General features: G+C 42.9%; 1 protein-coding gene across 1 annotated transcript; it reads left to right on the top strand.

Annotated features, from left to right (window-relative positions):
* Nucleotides 1-5,086: 5,086 nt before the first annotated feature.
* LOC147607576 (uncharacterized) lies at nucleotides 5,087-19,749 on the top strand. Its single transcript, XM_086790722.1, has 2 exons — nucleotides 5,087-5,180; nucleotides 18,446-19,749. Exons 1-2 carry the CDS (start codon nucleotides 5,102-5,104, stop codon nucleotides 19,312-19,314), a joined length of 948 nt encoding a protein of 315 aa, XP_086646848.1. The 5' UTR covers nucleotides 5,087-5,101; the 3' UTR covers nucleotides 19,315-19,749.
* Nucleotides 19,750-21,340: the final 1,591 nt, after the last annotated feature.

Here is a 21,340-nt window from a genome sequence, read left to right as displayed (position 1 = left end):
GGGGGAATTTAGAAGGGGGGTCTTAAGCTTATAAACTAGGGGGTGAGGGAGATTTATGGGTGCGGGAGGGAGGGGGACAAGGGAGTAGGGGAGAAGGAAACTAGGGGTTTCGTTTCTTCTTGTAGTTTGCAATATGTGATCTAGTGGTGTTGTTTGAAAACTTGATTAGTTTACTACTCTTTTAAGCTAATAACACGCGGGATAAGTTTTGGATAGTACACGTAGGTCTTTGTGCATCTATCACTTACATCCATGCTACTTACATGGGCTGCAACTTGTCACATGTATAACAGCAATATCTATTATTTAATTTTTAAACCTTAATTAGGGGATACTTGAATTTTATAATTGGGACTCATATGCTTAGAAAGGGTTACAATTTATTTTTTCAGAGAAACTTAAACAGGGGGTTTTTATGAGTTTCATGCACACAGGTCATGCCCCCTTTCTATGGAAAGTTAATTCCCCTTGGAACAGTTTTTGACTTGGAAAGAGAGGTTGATATGGAATCAATTAATGATCATTTGATGTCTGAAATCTATTTTTTGTGTTTTGGATTAAAGAAACCTATAGGATACAAGGGATAGGTTTTTCTGGATTGTCAAGAGGGAAGCCAATATAAGTTGTATCTAAGGCTAAGAGGTTAATCATGAAGGATAGGTTTGAGTTTGAATAGGAATGGTTGATATACATTCAAAACATGATGATGCCATCATAGGGTTTTTCTGGGGTTAAAGGAAGTTGGATGCCCATTAATCCAGAGAAATAGAGGAGTACAAAAGGGACCTCCTCCATCTCTCAAAAGAGATTACTACTGTTGGTTTATTCTTCCTTTGATTCACAAAGACTCTGATGATATCATTTGGACTGGAAGATGCTTTTGAAATAGGTGATTTGTGAATCCCATTCTCTTGTATCTATATATCTCTTACTTGTGTGGTGTCTGGTGTTGTTATAGAGGCCATCACCAAGAGGCCTCACATGTTTTGGTGTCCCCACTAAGGAATAGAGAGCTTTTGTTAAGAGCTTTGGCCAACAGGTTTGAATCCACATGATGATCAACTCAGGACCAATGGCTGGATTTGGATATGAAGTGTTCAAAGGTTTAGAGTTGAAAATGATGGGTTTGCTATTGGAAGATGCATCCAGGAAGTGGTTTGAGAATGAAGTTATAAATGCCCAAAGAGGAAGTTGGGATGGGTTGAGAGAAGCCGTGAGGAAAAGATATGGGAAGCGAGATAGTCTTAAATACCTATGGAGAGGAGCTTAGGAGATTGAAATAGGGAGCTTAGTACACAGAGTTGGGAAGGATCATGAATTGGATGAAGAACTCATATTTGACATGAAAGGAGAGGTAGGAAGAAGGATGGACAAGGAGAGGGTGTGCATGGACAATGCATCCATTTGATAGAGGCAATTCCTAGATGGTGTTTGAAGACTATTACAGGTATTTGATCCAGGAGGCAGATAAGGTTCAGTTGGAAGACTATGGAGGGAGATGATTTACCCTTTTGATCTAGATGGAGTCAGTTGTTCAGAGTACAAAAGTGTCGTGAAACACTTAAAAGTGTTCCGCCAAAGAGGTTGGGCTATATGTGAGAAGAAATTTGGTGATGCTTGCAACACGGATCAAAGCCCTAGCCAAAAGCCCATGGCAGGTGTAAATAAGAGAAAGAGTAGGCAGCCCTTCAATCCTTATGGTCTGGTGTTTGGTAGAAAGTGATTGAGATACATGTAGACAGTGTTGAAAATAAGTTGTGGTTGGTCATGTGCATGTTGATTGTGTATAGTCAGCTACATCTGAAGTCCGCATGGAGTTTGTTCATAAGGTATCATGGGTTTGTTGGGAGTACAAGTCTAAGAGAGCATGGTTGTGAATAGACATAGCATGTTTATGATGTAGGGATGATGAGATAGCTAAGTGTACATATGATGCAGTTGAGAATGACCTATGGATCAATGCATGGGGATTATGCAGGAGTATGTGTACCTAATATCTAAGGGGATGAGAGAAGTTGGACTGATGATGAATTGAGGAGGAGACTCCTGTGTAAGAGGCTGTAGGGAAACTACATGAAGATTTGAATCTCTTGAGCTGGTAGATTTCAGAGCCAGAGTAGAGCTTGTGTACATGAAGACCCAGGTGAGCTGGAGGATCAGAGCATCTACAAGGCTTCTGTTGGAACTTGGCTCCTCCCCAGGCTTGTTGGTGGTTGTAATTGGAGTCAATTTGGATGTTACCTTCTTGCCAGAAGCTCTTCAGAGGGAGGCTACTCTTCTACAGTTTGAATCAAGGTTCTCATTTGAAGCGTAAAGTTACCATCTCTTTTTTCTCTTGCTTTTGTAAGCTTCATTGAGGAGGATTATTGTAAGTTTTGTATACAACGAAGTGTTGTGAGGTGTGCCCAAGTGCTCTATATCTGAAGGTTTCATGTTTGAATAATGGGCTACTGATTATGAATTCTGATTCTTGAGCTTGTGTACGTCTTGAGCAAGAGGAATCAAATTCTGTTTGTATTGGTTCAACTTCAATAATTCGGAGAGTTTGGATAGGCTACAGGGATCAAGAAAGGATTTCTATCTTGGATTCAGTCTTTGAATTGTATAACTTGTTTAAGGGAGATCATCAATGGGTTGTTGGATCTTCACTGGGTGGTCTGAGATGCATGTTGGGGCAGAGCTAAGGGAGCATAGCAACAACGAGGGCTGGTGTGTTTTGAATCCAGGTATCATAAGGAGAAAAGAGAGTGTCTCTGGACTGCTAGGAAGTGAATCAATCTATGAAAAATCTGATGCAAGAGGTCTTTGAAGCAAGACTGAATTCTGCACCTGAATCATGGTATTGCACTGAATCAAAAGTTGTTCAACTGGTAGATCATTAGTGTAAATTGTCTTGGATTTAAATAGGAGAGAGAGGCTACAGACATTGGTCATCTAACTCAGAATAGTTTTTGACTAGAACGAGAGGTTGATATGGAATCAACGAATGATCATTTGATGTCTAAAATCTGTTTTTGGTGTTTTGGATTGAAGAAGCCTATAGGATACAAGCGATAGGTGTTTTTGGATTGTTAAGAGGGAAGCCAATATAAGTTGTATCTGAGGCTGAGAGGTCAAGCATGAAGGACAGGTTTGAGTTTAAATATGAGTAGTTAACATACAATCAAAAAGTGATGCTGCCATCATAGGGTTTTTCTGGGGTTAAAGGAGGTCAGATGCCCATTGATCCAGAGAAATAGGGGGACTGCCTCCATCTCTCCAAAGAGGTTACTACTGTTGGTTTAGGCTTCCTTTGATTCACAAAGACTCTGATGATATCATTTTGGACTTCAAGATGCTTTTGAAATAGGTGATTTGTGAGTCTTATTCTCTTGTAGCTGTATATCTCTCACTTGTGTGGTGTCTAGTGTTGTTATAGAGGCCATCACCAAGAGGCCTCACATGTTTTGGTGCCCCCACTCACGAATGAAGGCTTTTGTTAAGACCTTTGACCAGCAAGTGTGAATCCACCTAGTGATCAACTCAGGACCAATGGCTGGATTTGGATATGAAGTGTTAAAAGGTGAGAAGAGTGAAGATGTCACTATGTTCCTAGGGAAGATTGAGCTGGTTTCTCTGAAGAACAATAGGGATGATGATGCTTACAAGTTGAAGATGGTGGGTTTGCTGTTAGAAGATGTAACCAGGGAGTGGTTTTAGGATAAAGCCACAGATGTTAAAAGAGGAAGCTCGGATGGGTTGAGAGAAGCCCAGAGGAAAGATCTAGGAAGCGAGATAGTCCTAAAGACCTGTGCAGGGAGCTTAGTAGATTGAACCAGGGAGAGGATGAAGAGATTTCAGATTTTGTGGGTAGATTTGAAGCTATCTCGGGAAGGATTCTTAGAGTCTTGGGGGAAAATCAAGTTCCTCCTGACTTTCTGCTGAAGAAGGATAAGTTGAAGTGCTGCAGGGAGTCTCATGGAGAAGGTGGAGCTAAAAGATCCAAGTACATTTGCTGAGGCTGTGGGGGTGGCAGTTGAGGAGTGGAGAAAGAAGATGAATAAGCATGAGCTGGCTTGGAAGGAGAGGGAAGCAGGCAGGCCTTTGTGATAATCTTCCCTATGGATATGCATATGCAGATGGAAGATCATGTGGAAGTCCCAAGGATTGCCAATAGAGGACAAAGTGACCTGCATTAAGAGGTTCAAGATTTGACTCAACAAGTGGGAAGTCTGAATCTGGTTGTGTTAGAGATTCTTGGAATTTATTGGAATCAAGAACAACCCCAAGGTCAGATCGACCATGTGAATCTGCTGGCAAGTGTCCTTGAAGAAACAGGTGAAGCTAATGTTTTGGCCAATGGGCTATGATGCTGACCTTATTGGATCTTCAAATGAAGCTGCAGGCCTGACCAGTGAAAAGATAAAACTTGGTGTTTCTGTGATAGGGTCTTCAAATGGATGAGATGATGAAACAAATTTGGATCAAAGCTTATTGGAGTTACTAGTAGAAGGCCCATGTGCTGATATTTATAGGATTATTGAGTTGAATACTAAGATGCCTTCTAAGAGAGCTAATACAAATCTAGAGGATGGATTTGTGGGATAGCAATCTGGATGTGTACTATAGGTAACAAGGAATTCAATAGATATTGTAGATGATGTGTGTGTTCAAGCTGGGCTGGGAGATGCTTCTCCATGTTTTGTTATGGCATTGATGTTGCCTTCTGTGAAGAGGTTGTTGAGGATGTTGCTGCAGGTAATGTTGAGTCATGGAATGTAGGTGGTGTGGACATCCAGCCAAATGGCTATGCTAAGCTACATAAGGGTGGATGTATGCAAGCTGCAGGTTGTTTGAAGGACCTTAAAGGCTTAGATGATGTGACAAATGGACATGATGGTATCTATGTTGAATCTGTTTTGCAGGAGAAAGAATAGTCTAAGAAGACCTATAGCTTAGGAGATGATCATCTTGTCCAATAAAGGTGTTTTATCTATGCATTAAGGGTCTTGAAGATGGTTTAGATGGAAAGGTTTCTAATGATGGTGGGGATATTGCTGCAGATACCATTGGGCCCTTAAAGGTGACATATATGGGTATCCATTCAGATGACTGTAGAGATATGGTTGAAGAAGATTGTGTACTGCATGATGCAGCCTATGTGAAGCAATTTCAAGACCTGGCTGCTGTGAGTAATCAGGGTGAGTTAGATGATATTTCTCCATCCTTTTTTGGTGCCTCTCTTGATGATACTGATCTGATCTGTTTTGACATGGGTAATGAGGCTGCAGTGGTTTGCTGAGCCTTTAAATATGAGTTATGTGGGTATGCAAGATGCAAGACTTGGATGCTATGGAGAATGAGAAACATGATGGATCTAAATCAACTGTTGTTTTACAAGGAAAAGAGTGCTGTAAGAAGACTTGTTACTCCATGTTGAGAGATGGTCATTTTGTTCATGTGGTTGTATTGGGTAAAATATCTAGAGATGGACTGATCCCAGATGATATCAAGGTTGTATTTAAGAAAGGTGTTGTCCTTGTTGATGATACATATACTTTACAAATGCAAATGATAGGAGGGTATGATGTACAGATACTGGATGAAGCCTTTGATCCAAGAGATCTATGGGCTTATAAAATCTTGATGGGAGTACATAGAGTTAGGAAGGATCCTGAGTTGGATGAAGAACCCAGATTTAACATGAATAGAGAGGTAGGAAGAAGGATGGACAAAGAGTGTGCATGGACAATGCATCCATTTTGATCCAAGAGGCAGAAAACGTTCAGTTGGAAGGCTATGGAGGCAGTTGACATACCCTTTTGATCCAAGTGGAAGGGTCAATTGTTTAGAGTACAAAAGTGTTGTGAAACACTTAAAAGTGTTCCACCACCGACCATCAAGGCTCCGTCTTCTGCTTGTTCCTCTTGTTTATAGGGGAAGCAACACCGAGCCGCCTTTCCGAAGGAGGCAAGACACAGATCTTCGACATCACATGCTCTCATTCATGCAGACCGCGTCTTTGAGAGTAAGGCGTTGTACATGCTCGTGATGGTGGATGATTTTACTAGATATACTTGGGTTTTCTTTCTGAAGACCAAGGATGAGACTTTTCATCACTTCTGTGATTGGAAAGCTGAGGTGGAAAAAGAGACCGGTCACTCGGTCAAGGCTCTCAGGACCGATGGAGGGGGTGAGTTCACATCCCAGGAGTTTCAGCAATATTGCAAGACACATGGCATTCGGAGACAGCTTACTACATCATATACTCCATCACAGAATGGAATTGCTGAGAGGAAGAATAGGACCATTATGGAGATGGCCCGTGTTATGCTTGAGCATTCTTCATTACCTCGACGTTTCTGGGCTGAGGCGGCTTCCATTGCTGTCTACATTCAGAATAGGTCTCCTACTGCTGCTCTTCCCAACAAAACTCCATATGAGGCTTTCCATGGTGAGAAGCCCTCCGTTGTTCATTTCCGGATATTTGGGTGTACGGCGTATGTTCATGTGCCTAAGGAGCACCGCTCCAAGTAAGTCTCAGCGCATGACTTTTCTCAGATACAGCACTGTGTTTAAGGCATATCGTCTTTATGATCCTCAGGCCGGTAAAGTTGTTGTGAGCCGTGATGTGGTGTTCGACGAGACTCCTACATCTTCAGAGGGAGGTGGTGAGCTTCTTCTTCCTGCACCTCCTCCTCCTCGTGCTCCCGCTATTTCTGAGGATACTCAGTCAGATGGATGATGGCCCTGCTCCTTCTCTGGCGAGTTTAAGCAGATCTGTACCTGGTTGGTATTATCAGACAGTTTGTGATTCTGGGTTACGTGAGCTTCCTTCTGCTCCTCCGCTTGGTTCTCTCCGGCATTCTTCCAAAGTCACAGGGAAACAAATTCATGAGGGCAACATGTTTGTTAATTATGCTCTTATGTTTACAATTATTAATGGTCCTTCTGATCCCACTTCTATAGACGAGGCTCTTTCACATGAGCCTTGGCGTCATGTTATGCAGGCAGAGCTAGATGCTATCGAACGGAATGGCACTTGGATTTTGGTGTCTCGGCCTCTGCAGCGTAAGGTGATTGGTGTGCGTTGGATTTTCAAATCAAAGTTCCGAGCTGATGGCAGCTTGGACAAGCACAAGGCGAGGTTGGTTGCCAAGGGTTATGCTCAGCGCCCTGGTGTCGACTTCGATGAGACCTTCGCTCCGATGGCCTGGATGACTACCATTCGCACCGTTCTTGCACTTGCAAGACATCATAGATGGCCCGTTTTCCAGATGGACGTCAAGTCGGCTTTCCTTAATGAAGAGCTTACACAGAAGGTTTATATTGATCAACCGCCAGGATTTGTTGTTCCAGGCAAACAAGATCATGTGTACCGGCTGAAGAAGGCTTTATATGGTCTAAAGCAGGCTCCGCGGGCTTGGTACCAGCGGATTGATGAGTTCTTTCAGAAGCTCGGCCTGCGCCGTTCTCATGCAGATTCGAACCTTTATATCCTCCTTGAGAGGGGGTTGATTGTTATCATCCTGGTCTATGTTGATGACCTCATCTTTACAGGTTCTTATTTAGTGCAGATCCGTTCTGTTATGGATGCTTTGGAGACGGAGTTTGAGATGACGGATCTTGGCCTCTTGCATTATTTTCTTGGCTTTGAGATTTGGCAGACCTCAAAGGGCATTTTCTTCTCTCAACAAAAGTACACTCGGGAGATTCTCGACAGATTTCAGATGACTGGGTGCAAACCAGTATCTTCTCCTATGGATATTGGTGAGAAGCTTTCTTCACTTGATGCTTCTCCAAGGACTGATCAAGGACAGTACCGGGTTCTTGTCGGTTGTTTGGTATGGTTAACCTACTCCCAATTGGACATATGCTTTACAGTCAGTTTATTGAGTTCCTTCTCATCCAAACCCCGTCAACAGCATTGGCGGTGTGATCTCAGAGTTCTTCGGTACTTGCGTGGCACTTTGGATTTTGGCATCTTTTATGGCCAAGGACGCACTCTTGTTGGATGGTCTGACTTGGACTGGGCTGGAGATCCAGATACATGGTGTTCACTGGTTGTGTTTTTTCACTTGGGTCTGGAGCCACTTCTTGGAGCAGTAAAAAGCAGCCTACTGTGGCGCTTTCCTCTACCGAGGCAGAGTACCGTGCAGTTTGTTATGCTGCATGTGAGGCGATATGGTTGCGGAGATTATTGGAGGAGCTCGACTGTCCTCCTACCGGATCTACTCTTCTTTGGTGTGACAATCAGAGTTGCATCGCCATCACCAAGAACCCTGTGTTTCATGCTCGTACGAAACACATTGAGATTCAATATCACTATGTTCGTGAACGGGTACTTGCTGGAGATTTGCGCTTGGAGTATTGTCCTTCCGCGGAGAATGCTGCAGATTTGTTCACCAAGCCGGTTTCTCAGGCTTCCTTGGCTCCTCATCTTCGGATTCTCGGAGTTTGTTCAACATCTGGTACTGAGAGGGGTGTTAGCACATTCATCCCCAGATTCTGCTCTTTTATGGTGCCCATTTGGTCCCCTTTTGCATGGCCCTTGCTTGTGGGCTGGCCACCCCTTTTTTACTATTTTTATGGGATTTTTCCCAGCCTTTCTGGCATTTACCAGTCGGCCATGTCCATCAGCTCCAGTCGGCCAGCATTCCCTCACTATAAATAGTGGGTGCTGGCCTCTCTTGTTTCATTCAGTCTTGTACATATTTTGCTCCCTCACTTATGAGACTATCTGTGTCTCTTGCTTGGGACTGTTTTGCTTCAGTATATTTAGCATATTTTGCTCCATATTGTCAGAATACGTAGCGGAGATGATGACTAGATCTGGGAACACAAGAGCAAAAACGCATGCAGAAAAATACAGCACAAGAGAGAGAGAGATATAGGTGTGTAACTCTGCTCTATATACACAAGAAGATCCCAGGTATGATACACAACTGGCAAGGGGGCTGGGGGCCTATTTATATGGCCCCCCAACAGCAGTCGGCCTGCTGTAGGGCAGCCGACTGGCCCTGAAACTCCACGACCAGCACACCATGCAGTCGGCCAGCTTGTTAGCAGTCGGCCACCTCATACATGGAGTCGTGGACAAGTTCCAGCAGTCGGCCAGCAAATGGGCTGCCTCCCAAGCCACTGAAAAAATAGGAAAAATAGGGGAAAAATGTGGGGAGTGAGGAAAAATGATAAAACACCTCATAAGGGCGGGCACACCCACAACAAAGGCCCTGGTGTATAAATCTAGACAGGAGATGACTTCTAACACCCCCTCTCAGCTCCTAGCTGTGAGACCAACCACAGGGAGCTGGGGTGCCGCCTGAGCAACTCCTGAGATAGCGACTTCGTGAAGAGGTCCACAGTACTGTCCTCCGTCAAACAGAACTCTAGCAAGATGTCATCAGCAACGATCTGTTCACGAACAAAGTGCCTCTGGATGACCAGGGGTTCCTCCAGTGGAAGCCCAAACTTGCAATGCAACCTCTGCATCCTCACCACCTCACAAGCAGCATCACAAGCAGCCCGGTACTCTGCCTCTATCCGCGACAAGGCAAAGGCAAAAGATGACTGCCTCTTACTGCTCCGTATAACTGCTCCTGGGCCTGAAGTAGATCTCCTCGTGTCCGGATCTCCTCCCCAAACTAACTGAGTCACTCCAACCGTGGAGTCGGACTCCATCCAACAATCCCCCTTCCGTGTACAAGAGTCCATGATCCTTCGCATGCCGCAAAAACCACAGGAAACGCAATTCTGCCTCCCAAAGAGTCATATGCAACCATGAGCTCAACTGCCTCATCAGGAAGCTCCCGTCCAATCTGGTGTCCATCAACCAGATCAATGAACCATTCTGCTCCTGAGTCAAAAAGGCATCACACTGCTCACAAGGATCAACACCTGTTACGGTGCACAAACAAGTCCTGGAAACCTGCTGAAGACCACGCAAGGCCTTCTGAAACCTGTCAACTACCCCCTCTGAATCCGGAACCACAAAGCCTGGAGAAACCCCCTCCTTCTGCAAGTAATCAACTGCCACCTGCCTGGCTTTCCGAAAGGTCCCCGTGGAAAGAACATCCTCATCTACTGGAGGTTCTTTGTCCCGAATACTACGAGACATTAGAGCATAAGTGACCTGTTCAGTTTCCTCTGACTGACGAACACAAGAACTACCAACATCAGTACTGGAAAGTTCCTGCCAACTGCTGCCATCTATTGGCAAGCTATCCACCATCTGGTCCCGGAAAGCCCGCACCTGTAGCGTATCCACACTTAAGTGGCCATTACCAGACTACCACTCATCACAAACCTGAGGACCTGGGAGAGAGTGCTGAAAGCTTGTAAACTCCATTCTCTACTCCGCCTTCCCAAACCACTTGGCCTGTTGCTTTGTCCCGGAGAGCAACAAAATGCTCATCAAACTCCACCCGTACGCCAGTCTTGCAAACTTGATGCACTGACAACAGATGAAAACCAAGTGACGGAACATACAACACCTGGGAGGAATGCTTCCCCCCTTTGCCATCGGGAACTATCTCCATCTTGCCCTCACTGTGAACTGGGATAGTGGATGTATCTCCAGTAAGAACGTGACCAGAAAGCCTGTAGAGATCCTGTAAACCGGAACGGGAAGGAGTCATGTGCCTGGAAGCACCACTATTTAGAATCCACTCCCGAGTATCCGTTGCAGAGAGTCCTCCAATCTCCTCCCTGCCTAAAGAAAAGGAAACGTCGGTATCCACCACCTCCAAGTGCACAAAAGCCGGAGTCTTCATGATTGCTACTGAGGAATCTTCACCTTTTTCGATCTTCCGCTTGGGACACTGCCTCCAATAGTGGCCTTTCTCGCCACAATCATTACAGGTCCTCTCTGCCTTTAGTTTCTCGCGGTCAGTAAATAACGGACTTCTTCTCAGAAGACTTCTCCGACGAAGCCTTCCCTTTGCCCGTGTTACGGCCTTTCGACCATTGGCCAGTTAAGGCCTCCGAACCTCCACCCTGAGGAGGGTTCGTGAATCGTTCCTCCTGGTCCAGGACCATGGGCACAAGCTCCTCCCACGTGATGGTGCTGAGCCTGCTCCACTGGTAATCAAAGACGAGTAAAATGCTGAGTACGAAGAGGACAAGTGCGACAGCAACGTTATGGCCATGTCCTCTGACGATATCTCCTTCCCAGCCTGAAGAACTTCCTGCTGAAGAGCCTGCAGCTTGTTAATATGCTCCCGCATCGTCGCCGACTTTGCAGGACTCATAACCCGCATCTGTACTTCCAAGGAAATCCTCTTCATGGGCGATACCCTGTTGTAAAGAGAGGCCAAATGCTGCCATATACCTCTGGCCAGCGTCATATGCTTTACATGATTGATTACCTGCAGTGTGCAGTTGAGAAAGATAAACGAACGGACCCTAGCGTTGACACAATCCCACATGTGTGTTTGAGCCTCCCGGTCCTTTCGGATCGACGGTAACTCCCCTTTCTCTACTTTCGGCCATGGAACCCCAACAACGATGAAATCAACGAGGTCGTAAGACTCCAAAATAGATTCCATCATAACCTTTCATATGCCGTAGTTGCTCCCGTCCAACTGACGGTCCACCGGGAACATGGGGAGTGTCGGGATCTTCACATGCCTCTCGGCCATCTCAAACAGATCTGCCATTGCAAGGATGTACACTGAAAAGGGTGCGTGGGTGGGAACAAAGAAGAAATAACACCTGCAAGTGGCTGTTCAGCAAATCAGCCCGCCATCCTCTTGCTTCTCCTCTTCCCGAACAGTCCCGTACGGTCCACCAATCAACAACACAACAGTCCCCCTCTTGCTCACACAAATCCCAAGAACTATCTAGAGCCTAGGCTCTGATACCATGTCAGAATACACAGCGGAGATGATGACCAGATCTGGGAACACGAGCAAAAACGCATGCAGAAAAATACAGCACAAGAGAGAGAGAGATATAGGCGTGTAACTCTGCTCTATATACACAATAAGATCCCGGGTATGATACACAACTGGCAAGGGGGCTGGGGGCCTATTTATATGGCCCCCCAACAGCAGTCGGCTTGCTGTAGGGCAGCCGACTGGCCCTGAAACTCCACGACCAGCACACCATGCAGTCGGCCAGCTTGTCAACAGTCAGCCACCTCATACATGGAGTCGTGGACCAGTTCCAGCAGTCGGCCAGCAAATGGGCTGCCTCCCAAGCCACAGAAAAAATAGGAAAAATAGGGGAAAAATACGGGGAGTGAAGAAAAATGATAAAACACCTCATAAGGGCGGGCACACCCACAACAAAGGCCCTGGTGTATAAATCTAGACAGGAGATGACTTCTAACACATATCTCTCTCTCTCTCTTGCACTCTCTGTTCAGCACATTCTAGTGCCACTTTGCTTCCGCTCTGTGCACTCTTTCAGAGAAACCCGCTCAATCTTCCTTAGGAAGATCTGAGTGACATTTTCACTCTTCTCACCTCTGAACACTTCATATCCAAATCTAGCCATTGGTCCTGAGTTGATCTCATCAGATGGATTCAAACCTATTGGTCAAAGCTCTTAATGGAAGCTCTCCATTCCTCAGTGGGGACCCTAAAACATGTGAGGCCTCTTGGTGATGGCCTATATAACAACACTAGACACCACACAAGTAAGAGGTATACAGATACAAGAGAATGGGACTCACAAATCACCTATTTCAAAAACGTCTTCTAGCTGAAATGATATCATCACAGGCTTTTTGAATCAAAGGAAGCCTACACCAACAGTAGTAACCTCTTTTGAGAGATGGAGGCTTTCCCTTGCACTCCTCTGTCTTTCGATCAATGGGCATCCAACCTCCTTTAACCCCAGAAAAACCCTATGATTGCAGCATCACTTTTTGAATGTATATCACCAATTCCTACGTCCTTCATGCTTAACCTCTAAGCCTCAGATACAAATTATATTGGCTTCCCTCTTGAAAATCTAGAAAAACCTATCCCTTGCATCTTATAGGGTTCTTCAATCAAAAATATAAAAAATAGATTTCAGACATCAAATGATCATTCTTTGATTCCATATCAACCTCTCTTTCCAAGTTAAAAACTATTCTTGGGGAATTAGCTTTCCATAGAAAGGGGACATGACCTGTGTGCATGAAACTCATTAAAACCCCCTATTTAATTTCTCTAAAAAATAAACTGTACTCCTTTCTAAGCATATGAGTCCCAATTATAAAATTCAAGTACCCCCTATTTAAGGTTTAAAAATCAAATAGCAGATATTGATGTTATACATGTGATAAGTTGCAGCCCATGTAAGTAGCATGCATGTAAGTTCTAGAAGCACAAAGACCTACGTGTACTCTCCAAAAATTGTTCCATGTGCGGTTAGCTTAAAAGAGTAGTAAACTAATCAAGTTTTCAAACTACACCACTAGATCACATATTGTAAACTACAAGAAGAAACGAAACGGGTCCCTAGTTTCATTCTCCCGTACTCCCTTGTCTCCCCCCCCCGCCGCGGCCACCATAGATCCCCCTCACCCCCTAACTTATAAGAGTAAGCCCCCCCTTCTCAATCCCCCCTCCCTTACACTCACATGATGCCATAAGATATAGCTCATGAATCTCCCAGGAAACTGTTCTGAGTTAGATAATCACCTGTTTCAAAAGCATCTTCCAGTCCAATTGATATCATCAGAGTCTTTGTGAATCAAAGGAAGCCTAAACTAACAGTAGTAACCTCTTTGGAGAGATGGAGGCAGTCCCTTGCAGTCCCCTATTTCTCTGGATCAATGAGTATCCAACCTCCTTTAACCCCAGAAAAACCCTATGATGGCAACATCAATTTTTGACTGTATATCAACCATTCCTATTCAAACTCAAACCTTTCCTTCATGCTTGATCGCTCAGCCTCAACAGATACAACTTATATTGGCTTCCCTCTTGACAATCCAGAAAAACCTATCCCTTGTATCCTATAGGGTTCTTCAATCCAAAACACACAAAACAGATTTCAGACATCAAATGATCATTCTTTGATTCCATATCAACCTCTCTTTCCAAGTCAAAAACTGTTCCGAGTTAGATGATCTCTCCTCTTTGGTTCACCAATGTCTGTAGCCTCTCTCTCCTATTAAACTCCAAGATAATTTAGACTAGTGATTTACTAGTTGAACAACTTGTGATTCAATACAATACCACAATTCAGGTCCAGACTTCAATCTTTCTTCAAAGACCTCTCGATATCAGATTTGTCATAGATTGATTCACTTCCTAGCAGTCCAGAGACACTCACTCTCTTTCCTCCTAATGATACCTGGATTGAAAACACACCAGCCTCCTTGTTGCTATGCTCCCCCTAATTCTACCATAGCATGAATTTGAGACCACCCAATGAAGATCCAATAATCCATTGATGATCTCCCTTAAACAAGTTGTACAATTCAAAGACTCAATCCAAGCTAGAAACCCCTACTTGATCCCTGTAGCCTATCCAAACACTCTGAACTCTTGAAGTTGAAACAATACAAAAAAATTTGATCCCTCTTGCTCAAAAGATACACAAGATCAAGACTTAGAATTCATAATCATTAACCCATTATTCAAACATGAAACCTTCAAATAGAGAGCACTTGGTCACACCTCACAGAATTTGATCCCTCTTGCTCAAGAGATACCCAAGCTCAAGATGACTCATCATTCACATGAAACCTTCAGATACAGAGCAGTTGGGCACACCTCACAACACTTTGTTGTATACAAAACTTACAACAATCCCTCCTCAATGTAGCTTTAAAATCCAAGAGAAAAAAGCGATGGTAACTTTACGCTTCAAAGGATGAGAACTTTGATTCAAAAAGCAGAAGCGCAGCCTCCCTATGAAGAGCTTATGGCAAGGAACTAACATCCAAATTAACTCCAATTCCAACCATCAACAAGCCTAGGGAGGAGCCAAGTTCCAACAAAAGCCTTGTAGATGCTCTGATCCTCCATCTCACCTGGGTCTTCACCTACACAAGCTCTCCTCTAGCTCTGAAATCCACCTACTAAAGAGATTAAAATCTTCATGTAGTTTCCTCGCAGCCTCAAACACAGGAGTCTCCTCGTCAATTCTTCATCAGTCCAACTTCTCTAATCCCCTTAGAGTCTCATCTCCCTTCACTGTGTGTGTAAAAATTGACATTTTTTTCTCTCCTCTTCTGTTGTTGTACACTCCCTGCATGCTCAAATTGGCAACCACACCTCACCTTCTATTTTCAACTGCCACCTTTTCTGTCTTCCCCAACTGGTGGTGCCCTCCCCATGGAGCCAAGTGGACTACCACTTATATAGACATTAGGCACACATACTAGTGCATAATCCCCACAGATTGATCCATGGGTCATTCTCAACTTCATCATATGTACACTCAGCTGTCTCATCATCCATACATCATAAACATGCTATGTCTATTCACAACCAAGCTCTCTTAGACTTCTACTCCCAAAAAACCCATGCTACCTTATGAACAGACTCCATGTGGATGTTAGATGTAGATGACCATACACAATCAACATGAGCATGACCAACCACCACAAATTATTTTCAACACTCTCTTTATGCATCTCAATCACCTTCTACCAAACACTAGACCATAAGGATATAAGGCTTGCGTATATCTACTCTTTCTCTTATTTACACACCTGCCATGGGCTTTTTGCTGGGACTCTCATCCCTTTTGCAAACATCACCAAATTTCTTCTCGCATATAGCCAAACCCCCCCTAATCCCTCAATCAACCCATCCTTCGAAGCTCGTTGCAGAAGCTGATAGCTCAAATGGCCAAACCGAGCATGCCAAAGAGCAAAAGAAGCACCAGAAGAAAGCAGAGCGTTCAACTTGTAGAGACCACTATCTTGGACTCCCTGAGCCAAGATGCTACCAGTCGCCTTATCACGAATGGTAATCTCATAACGAGAAAAGATCACCTCCGCACCCTGAGCTGTAAGGGCACTCACTGACAAAAGGTTAAAAGCCAAATCTGGAATATACAGATTGTCAGAGAAGTACCTCTTGTCCTCGTCAGAACGGAAGATGGGGATAGTGCATGACTATGCACTAGCATAGAAGAAGAATCACCCAGAGTGATCTCGCCTGATCTGGCAGTGAAGTCCTCGAACCAATCTCGATGGGGTGTCATATGAGCAGTAGCACCGCTATCAACAATCCAAGACCGTGACTGAGAAGAAGTATACGCTGAGTACCTGCTAAGAGAAGAATGCCATCATCCTTCTTGGGTTGAGACACCGCCGTTGAGGAAGAGTTCTTTGCTGCTTCATCACGCTTCGTCTTGTGACATTGGGGTGACTTGTGACCCTTCTTGCCACAATAATGACATTCAATGTCCTTATTCTTTGAAGTATGTCCTTTTGTATGACAAAATAAACATCTACCCTCCTTGTACTGAGAAAGCTCCTTAGTACTCAACTTGCCACCTGTCTTGCCTCTCCTTAGTACTCAACTTGCCACCTGTCTTGCCTGCCTCCGTTTTCTGGTCTGGAGTAAGCTTAGATGCATTGTTCGAGTTCTTCCTGGGCTCTGTCCCTGGGAAAACCCCGTCTGGTTCTATCCAGGTATCATAAGGAACAAAGAGAGTGAGTGTCTCTAGACTACTAGGAAGTGAATCAATAAATGACAAGTCTGATTTCAAGAGGTGAACCAAAGAGGAGAGAATAGTTTTTGACTTGGAAAGAGAGGTTGATATGGAGGGCTGGTGTGTTTTGAATCCAGGTATCATAAGGAACAAAGAGAGTGAGTGTCTCTAGACTACTAGGAAGTGAATCAATATATCACAAGTCTGATTTCAAGAGGTCTTTGAAGCAAGACTGAATTATGCACCTGAATCGTGATATTACACTGAATAAGAACTTGTTCAACTAGTAAATCATTAGTCTAAATTGTCTTGGAGTTAAATAGGAGAGAGACGGCTACAAACATTGGTGAACCAAAGAGGAGAGATCATCTAACTCAGAACAGTTTTTGACTTGGAAAGAGAGGTTGATATGGAATCAAAGAATGATTATTTGATGTTTGAAATCTGTTTTTTGTGTTTTGGATTGAAGAACACTATAGGATAAAAGGGATAGGTTTTTTTGGATTGTCAATAGGGAAGCCAATATAAGTTGTATCTGAGGTTGAGAGGTCATGTATGAAGGACACGTTTGAGTTTGAATAGGAATGGTTGATATACAATCAAAAACAAATGCTGCTATCATAGGGTTTTTCTAGTATTAAAGGAGGTTGGATGCCCATTGATCCAGAGAAATAGGGGAGTGTAAGGTTACTACTGTTGGTTTAGTCTTCCTTTGATTCATAAAGACTCTGATGATATCATTTGGGTTGGAAGATTCTTTTGAAATAGGTGGTTTTTGAGTCCCATTCTCTTGTATTTGTATATCTCTCACTTGTCTCGTGTCTAATGTTGTTATAGAGGCCATCACTAAGAGGCCTCGCATGTTTTGGTGCCCCCACTGACGAATGCAAGGCTTGTGTTAAGAGATTTGACCGGCAAGTTGGAATCCACCTGGTGATAGGACCAATGGCTAGATTTGGAGATGAAGTGTTTAGAGGTGAGAAGAGTGAAGATGTCACTCAGTTCCTAAGGAAGATTGAGCTGGTTACTCTGAACAATAATAGAGATAATGATGCTTACAAGTTGAAAATGGTGGGTTTGCTGTTAGAAGATGAAGCCAGGGAGCGGTTTGAGGATGAATCCATAGATGTTGAAAGAAGAAGCTGGGATGGGTTGAGAGAAGCCATGAGGATTAGATATCGGAATCCAGATAGTCCTAAAGACCTGTGGAGGGTGCTTAGTAGATTGAACCATGAAGAGGATGAAGGATCAAATCTTGTTAAAGTCAATAGTATAAGGCCCATGTGCTGATATTTATAGGATTATGGAGCTAAATGCTTAGATGCCTTCTAAGAGAGCTAATAGAGATCTAGAGGATGGTATTGTGGGACAACAATCTAGATGTGTACTACAAGTAACAGGGAATTCAATAGATGATGTGTGTGTTCAACCTGTAGATGATGTGTGTGTTCAAGTTGGTCTGGAAGACGCTTCTCAATGTTTTGTTAGTACATTCCTTGATGACATTGATGTTGCCTGCTTTGAAGAGGTGGCTAAGGATGTTGCTGCAACAAATGTTGAATCATGGAATGTAGGTGGTGTGGACATCTAGCCAGATGGTTGTGCTAAGCTAGATAAGGGTGGCTGCAGGTTGTTTGAAGGACCTTAAAGGCTTAGATGGTGTGACAAATGGACATGAGGGTATCTCTGCTGAATTTGCTTTGCACGAGAAAGAATGGTCTAAAAAGACCTATAACTTTATGCTGGGAGATGATCATCTTGTCCATGAAGATGTTTTTGATGGGTTTTCTGTGTATTAATGATCTTGAATGTAGTTTACATGGATAGGTTTCTGATGATGGTGGGAATATTGCTACAGATACTATTGGGCCCTTCGAGGTGACATATATGGGTATCCATTCAGATGACTGTAGAGATATGGTTGAAGAAGATTGTGGACTGCATGATGCAGCCTATGTGAAGCAGTTTCAAGACTTGGCTGCTATGAGTAATCAGGATGAGCTAGATGATATTTCTCCATGCTTTGTTGGTGCCTTTCTTGATGATACTGATCTGATCTGTTTTCACATGGGTAATGAGGATGTTGTTGCAGAGGTTGCTGAGCCATTACATATGAGTTATGTGGGTATGCAGTTAGGTGACTTTGGTGTTATGCCTAAGGGGAGTTGCTGCTTGCATAAAGCAGAGTGTTTGAAGGAGATCCAAGACTTGGATGCTATGGAGAGTGAACAAAATGATGGAGCTAATGCAGCTGCTATTTTACAGGGAAAAGAGTGTTGTAAGGAGACTTGTGCCATGCTCAGAGATAGTCATTTTGTTCATGTGGTTGTATTGGGTAATATATCTAGAGATGGACTGGGTGGACTGATCCTAGATGATAGCAAGGTTGTGTTTAAGAAAGGAGTTTTCATTGTTGGTGGTACAGATACTTTACAAAGGCAAGTGGTAGGAGGGTATGGTGTACAGATACTTGATGAAGCCTTTGATCCAAGAGATCTATGGTCTTATAAAAGCTTGATGGGAGTACACGGAGTTGGGAAGGATCCTGAGTTGGATGAAGAACTCAAATTTGGCATGAATGGAGAGGTAGGAAGAAGGATGGACAGAGGGTGTGCATGGACAATGCATCCATTTGATAGAGGCAAGTCCCATATGGTGTTTGAAGACTGTTTACAAGTATTTGATCTAGGAGGCAGAGAAGCTTCAATTGGAAGGCTATGGAGGTAAGTGATATACCCTTTTGATCCAGGTGGAAGGTTAAGTTGTTCACAAGTTGTTCAACGGGTAAATGATTAGTCTAAATTGTCTCTCTCCAAAGAGGTTACTATTGTTGGTTTAGGCTTCCCCTCATTCACAAAGACTCTGATGATATCATTTGGGTTGGAAGATGCTTTTGAAACAGGTGATTTGTGAGTCCCATTCTCGTGTATATGTATATCTCTCACTTGTGTGGTTTCTTGTGTTGTTATAGAGGCCATCACCAAGAGGCCTCCCAACATGTTTGCTAGTTTTTATCTCAATCTAGATGCTTAAGTTTAATTTAGAGCATTCCATAAGTTGGGGGGTTCAAGTATTAAGACACATGCTATTTGAAAGTCTTTTCACAACTTTTTGGGGTAGGATTCTAAGAGAGTTTCATTTTTAGTTACTGCCTAAAATATGTCCTTGGAGCCTTGAAAGATTATAAGGCGTGAGAGCCTTAATGTGTAAGATTGGTACACTTTTGCAATAATGACAATTTCTCTTTATGGTAATTGAGTTTTTTGGTATGCTTTATTTTTCATATATATCAAGTTAAGTGGATTTCTTGATGGTTGATAAACTCCAAGGATGGGCTTTTATATATGGATAAGGGAGTTTTTTCCACAACACAGAGTTTCACTCAATCTTTACATAATTTTCCAAGATTCTCTTTGGTTACCTTTGCAAGATTCTATGACACACTAACCCCTCTTATTCAAAAAGTATAAATAGGCATAAACACATACACCAATAATACACTAGCTTACTATTTAACTCAAAGATCATGTGTAATACCAACCTCTCTTATTCAAAAAGTATAAATAGGCATAAGCACATACAGTAATAATACATTAGTTCACTATTTTACATCAAGATTATGTGTAATACTAAGAACACTAGCAATTTACTTTCAATCACATCTGGCATGGTGCAAAAACTTATATTTTCCCCAACTTTTTTGAGGTAGGGTTTCATTTTTCGTTATTGCCTAAAATATGTCCTTGGAGGCTTAAGCCTTTATGTGTAAGATTGGTACAGTTTTGCAATAATGACACTTTCTCTTTATGGTAATTGAGTTTTTTGGTATACTTTATTGTGAATGTAAATCAAGTTAAGTAAATTTCTTGATGGTTGATATACTCCAAGATGGTATTCTTTGGGGCAAGGCCTTTTATTTATCGGTAAGGGAGTTGTTCCCACAACACATATAGTTTTACTTTATCTTTGCATAATTTTTCAAGATTCTCTTTGGTTACCTTTGAAAATTTCTATGACACACTAACCTTTAAAAAGTATAAATAGGCATAAGCACATATACCAATGATGCTCTAGCTTAGTACCAACATGAAGATCACGTAAAATACTAATAACACTAGCATGGCAAAACCCCAAATATATATATAAATAACATTGAGTCGTTAGCATTAAGTGATCTCACCAATGATACCAACCATCAACATGTTATAATGGTTACCTAAGCATCCCTAAAAAATAACCATAAAGGAATGAGACCTAATATTCCCTCTTACTTGAGGTAGCAAAGCTGGTATCAATTGCATGTTGATTATGTGAGCAAACGAGTTCTGCACAAGAACAAAAAAAAAAAACACACAGGCATCCAAGCATCCTCTCTAGGATTGTTCTTAAAGGTCAAAAGGTATTTCTTGTAAACATTACCTATGCATGTGTGGTTGTGTGTTGACGATCAATAATAGTGTTAGGCTCAAGTAAATTTTTAAATCACTAATAAACAACTCGGGGGGGGGGGGGGGGGGGGGGGTTTCAGTCATAAATATGTAAAAGGGGTTTATTAAATCTCTTTTTTACACATTTTTTACATACAAAAGGGTACCATTTAAAGGGGGTATTTACAGATTAAATAGAAAAAGGGTGTGTTTTATTCATGAAAAAATTATAGACAAGGGGTTTTTTAATTAGGCCTTGAATGCACGTGATATATAGAGTTTACATATAGTGAACCCCCCGAGATAAACAATAAGTGTTGGGGTGT

The sequence above is a fragment of the Cibotium barometz genome, chromosome 55 (genome assembly GCF_041138505.1).
Source record: "Cibotium barometz isolate CiBa-2024 chromosome 55, ASM4113850v1, whole genome shotgun sequence".
Classification (NCBI taxonomy): Eukaryota; Viridiplantae; Streptophyta; class Polypodiopsida; order Cyatheales; family Cibotiaceae; genus Cibotium; species Cibotium barometz.
Note: the sequence above shows the minus strand (reverse complement) of the source record. Positions and strands in the feature narration are given on the sequence as shown.